General features: G+C 45.4%; 1 protein-coding gene across 3 annotated transcripts in view; it reads left to right on the plus strand.

The window, feature by feature from the left end:
* Window positions 1-4,460, plus strand: part of GDNF (glial cell derived neurotrophic factor) — a 19,414-nt gene extending 14,954 nt beyond the window's left edge. For 2 of the 3 annotated variants that reach the window (XM_009329434.1, XM_009329435.1), the window contains exon 2: window positions 3,976-4,460. In XM_009329434.1, the coding sequence (XP_009327709.1) occupies window positions 3,976-4,460 (485 nt within the window). Of the gene's footprint in view, window positions 1-2,248; window positions 2,271-3,975 lie in introns of those variants that run through there. The other variant, XM_009329436.1, reaches the window with a different exon arrangement.
* Window positions 4,461-7,511: the final 3,051 nt, after the last annotated feature.

The raw sequence follows: 7,511 nt of genomic DNA on the forward strand, positions 1-7,511 counted from the left end.
CTCCATCTGGACATTGAGCCGTTGACCACTACCTTCCGGATGCGACCATCTAACCAATTCCTCACCCTTTACTGAACAGTCCACCCATCAAATCCATACCTCTCCAATTTAGAGAGAAGGATGTTGTGGGGGACCATGTCAAAGGCCTTACAGAGGTCCAGATAGACAACATCTGTAGCCCTTCCTGTGTCCACTGATGTAGTCACTCCATCATAGAAGGCCACCAGGTTGGTCAGACAGGACTTGCCCTTGGTGAAGCCATGCTGGCTGTCTCACATCACCTCCCTGTCCACCATGTGCCTTAGCATAGCTTCCAGGAGGATCTGTTCCATGATCTTCCCAGGCACAGACGTGACACTGACTGGCCTGTAGTTCCCCAGGTCTTCCTTTTTTCCCTTTTTAAAAATGGGGTTATGTTTCCCTTTTTCCAGTCACTGGGAACTTCACTGGACTGCCACGACTTCTCAAATGCGATGCATAGTGGCTTAGCAACTGCATCTGCCAGTTCCTTCAGGACCCATGGATGGATCTCGTCAGGTCGTCTTGAACCTGATGTTCTCCCACAGTGGGCAGCTCTTCATTCTCCCAGTCCCCACCTTTGCCTTCTGTGGCTTGGGCGGGGAGGCTCGAGCTCTTGCCAGTGAAGACTGAGGCAAAAAAGTCATTGAGTACCTCCACCTTCTCCACATCCCGGGTAACGAGGTCTCCCATTTCGTTCTGGAGAGGGCCCACATATTCCCTCGTCTTCCTTTTATCCCCGACGTACCTATAGAATCTTTTCTTGTTGCCCTTGATGTCCCTGGCCAGATTTAATTCTATCAGGGCTTTAGCTTTCCTAACCTGATCCCTGGCTGCTCGGACAATTCCTCTGTGTTCCTCCCAGGCTCCCTGTCCTTGCTTCCGCCCTCTGTAGGCTTCCTTTAGCTGCCTTGGTGCAGTTGGGGTAGTGATCATGCATGAATCAGGATAAATGTTAGCGTGGGCTCTGAGCAGGGACACAGTCCACAACATGGGCCTTTCCTCCTCTTTATCTACCCTCCAGGGCATACATGGATTGGCTTGGGCAGGACAGTGCTTGAACCCTATAACTGTCTGATTAATATTTAACCAAAGTAGACTCCTGCATATAGCACTGCCACAGGGGTAGGTGATATTTTTGCACCTGAATTGCAAGCAGTTTAAAAATTATGTGCCTAGCTGGGTTGTTATCTCTTCAGGTAATCCACAGTTTTGTTTCTCCCTTCTTAGGTGGGGGACACTTACTCGCCTCGCTGCACTGGCAGTGTACCAGGCTTGGGATAAGTATGAGGCTGAAGGTTGCAGATAAGAATTTCCACGTATAAGTTGGGTTTCCTTCTAACGACCTCCCATCCCCTTCCTGGTGGTTGACCAGTGCATGAATTCCGTGAAACCCTAGTGTGCTTCCCTGATGGTTGTATTTCACTCTCCATAGCCAACATCTCATTGCATCATACTGTTGCTACAAGGGTTGGGCCAGGAGTGTGTGACAGAAGCATGGGCTGGGGTAGTCACAGTAGTATGAGAGGGATAATTTGAAGGTGAGAGTGGAGAATGGCACAGCTAGAGCCATCTCCTCAGAGCCACATCCTTCTCTTATTGGCTTATAAGCTAAGAAACGGAGTTTCTGTGCAAGAAACCTAGAAACCACCCAGTCCCGCAGCAGCAAGTGCCTCCTCCCAAACCCCTCTCCATCTGTATCTGTGCCAGGGCCAAGCTTGTACTTCAGCAATGGGGGCTATGCCAGCTCCACGTGGGTCAACTTGCTTGACCCAGTCTAGCAAGGTGTCTACCCCTTCTTGCTTTTAAGGAACGTAGCCCACCCATCGCCTTGACCTGGACCTTGCTACTACCCTACAGTAGGGCAGTATTCGTATGGTGTAGGCAGACCAGCCTGTCCTGCAGCAGAGCTGGGTGGTGCATCCAATGGACACATCTAGCCAAGCTACTCCCCCTCTAGTAGGAATGGCTCATAGTGGGTATTTTGGTACCTGCTACAGAGGTAATGACAGAGGAGTGCAAGAAGGGTGTACTTACCATTGGTGTCACAGGAATACAGGGCTTGGTGCAGGGTCCTGCCTGCACCTCAGGTCCCATATAGCTGTATACATAGCAGCCGTCTCTCCTTCATGTCTTTTGACAGTCACTGGTCTGCGAGATTGTTGCCTTTAGCATGGATATCTGTAAAACAAAGTGTAATTCACTTTTCTGAGTCCCAGACTCTACAGTTTATAGCATCCCGCTTCCCGTGTGCCACCCTCATCATGTGAAGGTACAAGATGTGGCTGCTTCGGGGAGGGGTCCATGTTCCTCCTTATGTGCAGATGCACTGTGTTTCAGCAGGTTTTGCACTAACAGAGTTAAGATCCTGCTGCCCCCGTCTCCTCTGTATTTGATGATTCTATTGGGGATATGAAGGTGCACCTTCGCTAGGCAATGGGAGGCAGCCTCATGTCTTCCTCTCTCAACAGAGTCCATGCCACGGCGTGTGGGTGGGGTACAGGCGCTGCCTGGTCTCCCATCAGGGCTCCTGTTTGTTACAGTGCTCATTAGGGAAATGTGGCACTGAGCCTTTGCTAAAGGAGCTGTTCCTATCTCAGCACCTGACCAGGTGAGAGCCTTTGTGGCTCAGTGGAGGTGCCAACCCCTGGCCAGGCGTGCTGCGTTGGGTATCGTCTTTCCCAACGTTTGCAGTTCCTGGGATATTTGTAGGGGTCCTTCTGGAGGTGGAGCTCCCATACATGCAGGGTTGGGTGCGTGACGCTGGTCTGTTACGTGTGTGGGCACTTAGGAGTTAAGTACAGAAAGAAGCAACCTCTTAGGTCTTACTGCAAAGGAAGTGAGTCCTCAAGTCTTGATTTTTTGCACAATGAATGAGAAAAATGCAATGTAGTTTATGTGTTTAAGAGACAATCATTAATAATACAACATAAGGGCACCTACACACAGGCTCCTGACAGCCTGACCCTCCATTAAATCACTGTATTCACTAAAGCAGATCCCATTGAGGGATTTAGTCCATGAGAAGTTTAAAGATTTCAAAATGTGATTTTTTTCCAAATCATGCTGAAAAGCTGAAATCTGAGAACATTTCAGAACACATTCAATTTCACCCTCCTTGAAGAGGTTCATTCTGCTAGTATCAAAACATTTCATTGACTTCAACATTTAATTTACTTGAATAATTTATCACTGGTAGAGTATATATCAAGTGAAAAATGAAATAGGTATTTTAACTTCATAAAAAGAAAATGCATTAATAACATTTCCCTTGAAAATTAACATAATACTTCTATTCTGACCTACTTCTACTCAGGCTAATCAGCATCTTGTGATACAAAATACTTCCATGAGAATTTTTTCAAAAGCTCTGATAATAATTATCCCCTAGAAGCAGTAAAAAAAGCAGGCATTCAGCCAGGAATAATAGCTCAGGCTGCTACCCCAGGAAATTCCTCTTTCTGTCCTGCCCAGAAACCTTACCGATAGGTGGCTTTGGTAATACTAACCACTGCTGGTGTGAAAAGACAATAATTAACAATTATAATCACAAAATTGCTTTAAAAAAACCTCGTCCTTTTGCTGCTTTGCTGGGAAAAGCCTGTATAACTTCTCTACAGTAGCTTCATCCACCCATTAACTAATATGTGTATCATGACATTCTTTTCCTTCCCTCGATTTTGACAGGGCTCATTCAATATTGAAAGATGTGCTGGAGTGCTACAGCATCAGCATCCACCTACAGAGATACATACATATCTCATTTATTTTTCCCCAAATGAGTTTCCATGATGATCTAAACCATTCAAAATTCTCCCTGATTTCTGAGGGTCCTGGGCGCACGCTCTGAAGCGATGAGCAGAGCAGCTTGCATGTGTCTAATGTTTTTGAGCGACGAATGGGCAAACTCAATGACAACTGACGTGTGACAAAGCTTTTTCTCTCTTTCCCAAACAGCTAATATGCCCGAGGATTATCCAGATCAGTTTGATGAGGTAGTGGACTTTATTCAAGCCACCATTAAAAGACTGAGGAGGTCGCCGGATAAACAGACTCCGATTTTTTCTAGGCGGGAGAGAAACCGGCAAAATGCAGCCACGAACATAGAGAATTCCAGCAAAAAGGGAAGGAGGAATCAAAAGGGCAAAAATCGAGGATGTGTCTTAACAGAAATACATTTAAATGTGACTGACTTGGATTTGGGATATGAAACCAAAGAAGAGCTAATTTTCCGGTATTGCAGTGGATCTTGTGATGCAGCCGAGACCACCTACGACAAAATTTTAAAAAACTTGACAAAAAAGAAAAAACTAGTCACTGACAAAGTGAGGCAAGCTTGTTGCAGACCCACAGCCTTTGATGATGACCTGTCCTTTTTGGACGATAACCTGGTTTACCACATACTGAAAAAACATTCCGCAAAAAGGTGTGGATGCGTCTGACAGCTGCACGCCAGAGGCGGCGCCAGTTTTGCTTTCCTGCTACGATGCATCCTGGGGAAGTGTCTGCTCAGAGCGGAGAAAAGAGGACCAAGACTGCTGAAAGAGGAGTCGTGAGAGCCCGGGGGGGCGCAAGGCGGTGTAGGAGGATGGAGGCTTTTGACGTCCTACGGGAAAGTAAATAAAAGCTCAGGTGGAGATGCCGACGGCTGGATGGCGTGCGTGCTCCCTTTCCCGTTTGACACAGTCCACCGTCAGTGAGACTTGGATCCATGAGGAATGTGCTTAAAAACACAACCTTGCCATACCACGCTACGTTGTAGTTATACCATCCGTGCCAGGAAGCTTAGCTGAGAAGTAGCTTAGGAGTACCTTACTCATCCTCTGTGCCCTTTACCGAAAGACACGTTATGCTACTGCTGGAAGGGCAGTTCCTAAGCGCTTCAGACAACTTCTAAGCTATAATAAGATTAACCTCATAAGAAAGATGGTATTGGGCAAATACCAAAATTCCTAGGCTCAAGTTCTCTAGGGCCAGTATCGATATGAAGCAAAACAGTTCCACTTACTGGTTAAGTTTGGTTACTTCCATCTTGTGTTTCTTCAAAATGAGTGTAGGATTTCATTCTTCTGCTACCTATGAAAACAAGTTGAGTTTTTAAGCACTTCTTCCTAGTATAGTAAGAGAAATAACAAGCCCGGCCTACACAAAACGTGTTTCTTTTGGTTTACAAAGGACTAACGTCACTTGCGTAACTCCGTTTCTGTTTGGTCATTGTGAGTGAGCAGAGACTACTTGATGCAATGCATCCATTCAGAGACATAAATATACAGAAGATATTTATTGAGATTAAGTTATTGTTATTTATTACAATTCAGTAATGAGTCTCCTTTCCTTATTTATTAAAGTTTCTTTTCAAAGGTGCCAAAGTAGAAGGTGCTTGGAAGATACAGAGAGACAAAGAAGTTGGGAACAACGGTCCGTGGGTTTGATTGAAAGTGTTAATTTGAATGCAAAAAATCACTTACTTTACCTTTTTTTCTATTAAACAAAATCCTGATTATGTTCACAAAATGTAGTGCCGAAGCCTGCAGCCCTTCCTCCTGTTCACTAATACTTCTGAAAATTACTGCAGTCATACATGTGCAGGAGCAGTAATGGTTCTGGACAAGTGAGGGTCGCAGGACTTGGCTCAACATTAGCAATTTGTTAGAAAAACTAATTCTAGTCATATTTTAAATATAGCCACATTTTTTCTCACACTTTTTGCCAGCTGACCTCATGTAACTATTGACAAATGGAAAATAATCACATTTAGCTTTATAATTTCTTGTTATATTTATTTAAGCTTTTCCTTCCATATTTCCATATAGAAGAGGTTAAATCCCTCATACTAGTTAGCCCTGGATTTAATATAGCCTGCAGGTAAACAATTGTGTTAAATAACCAAAGTGTTTTGTATAATTCGCTGAATCGTTACAGGATCATACCCACGCAGCAGAACAGCCTGAGTGTCCTTAGGATGAGGGAGGTTGTACAGCAAAGGTGTTCATACCTGACTGCTAACACAAGCTCTCATTCTGGAGACCTTTTTCCTGAAGGAACAGCAGTGCAGGTCACTAGACATACCTGACAACCAGTGAAGCATCAACTCCCACAAAAACAACAGGAAGAAAAAAAATCCCTACTGAAAACCAAAAAATGATGGTCCAACCTTTTATCTCATGGATGCAATGGCTCTTCGTATTCATTTTGCCCTGGGCCCTTCAGGGCGCCACAGAAGAAGGGTCTAGAGGTCAAAAAAGTCCAGAACAGGCATGGAAAGATGTACCAGGTGTATGAAATGCAGTTCAGCCCTGACGTCTGCTGCTTTCCTGGGGGGATGGAGGGCAGCCCCAGAGCCCACCCGCAGGGTCCGTTCTTGCACTGCCACAGGGACACCTTACCCTCCACACTGGGCAGGGGTGGTACAGCTGATACCACCACGAGCATCGGCATGATTTGGGCAGTAAAAGCCTGCTAAGCTGAGGGTCAGCTGCGCTGCTGAGCAGTTGACGAGGCGCAGCACTCAGAGGTGCGCTTTCACTTGCCCTGGCTGCTGAAAACTTGCCCCAAAGCATTTTCTGCGCAGCTTGAAGAGGCTGCAGTCAAAGCAAATCACTATGTTCAAAATACAAAAGGGTAAAGTTCGTGATTTTTTTTTTTATTTTTTAGACCTTACTGAAGACAGGAGTGTGCTTCTCTGGAGTTTTTTACTTCACCTGCGATTTATGTCTCAGTCATTTGTGTTAATCAACCAAAGTTCTCTACAGACTTTATTTTTGTACAATATTCATTTTATAACTTTTTACAAAATAAAACTCATTTCTATTGTTACCTGGTTGTTGCTTGTGCTTCTTCCCCATTGTACCACTTTGAAGTTACAATATTGCCTGGTTCCCAACCCGCATGGGACAATGCTGAAGAGCCAGTAAGTCCTCTACGCAGTGGAGCTTTCCTCTCCCATCTCACCAGCATCTTTAATGTGGATCAGATATGTCTGTAGCTTTTTAGCAGAACATAACATTAACGGGCCACTGCAATAAATGGCTCAAAAATGCATGGTAAGCAGTGACACAGTAATCAACCCAGTGGCAGGCGTGAAGCTTGGTGTTACCCAAGCTGTCCCTTGCCCATGCGGGGCTGCAGTGGCTTCATGGTGGCCTTGGCTAGGCACAGCCACAATTCCCGTACTCGGAGGAGATGTGCATGTTGCTTTGCTAGCCCAGGTGTTTTATCAGTTGGACTAAATTCCATCCACTTTGGTGGGCCTTTTCCCTTCATCTTTAAATAGGAAAACACAATTTGAGGAATTTTCCGCCACTATCATGGTAAAGATGAGGGCAGGTTTTGTGGCTGTGGCCAGCAACATTTTCTCAACTGTTTTAAGTGCCACAGTTCCCATCACAGAGCCGATAAACGCATGCTGACTTACAGATTTTGACACCGGGCTCTGTACTCCTCAAAACCGCTACAGGGAGGAAGAGGGAGCATCTGAGCAGTCAGCCAGTCAG

The sequence above is a fragment of the Pygoscelis adeliae genome, unplaced genomic scaffold, assembly GCF_000699105.1.
Source record: "Pygoscelis adeliae isolate BGI_AS28 unplaced genomic scaffold, ASM69910v1 Scaffold47, whole genome shotgun sequence".
NCBI lineage: Eukaryota > Metazoa > Chordata > Aves > Sphenisciformes > Spheniscidae > Pygoscelis > Pygoscelis adeliae.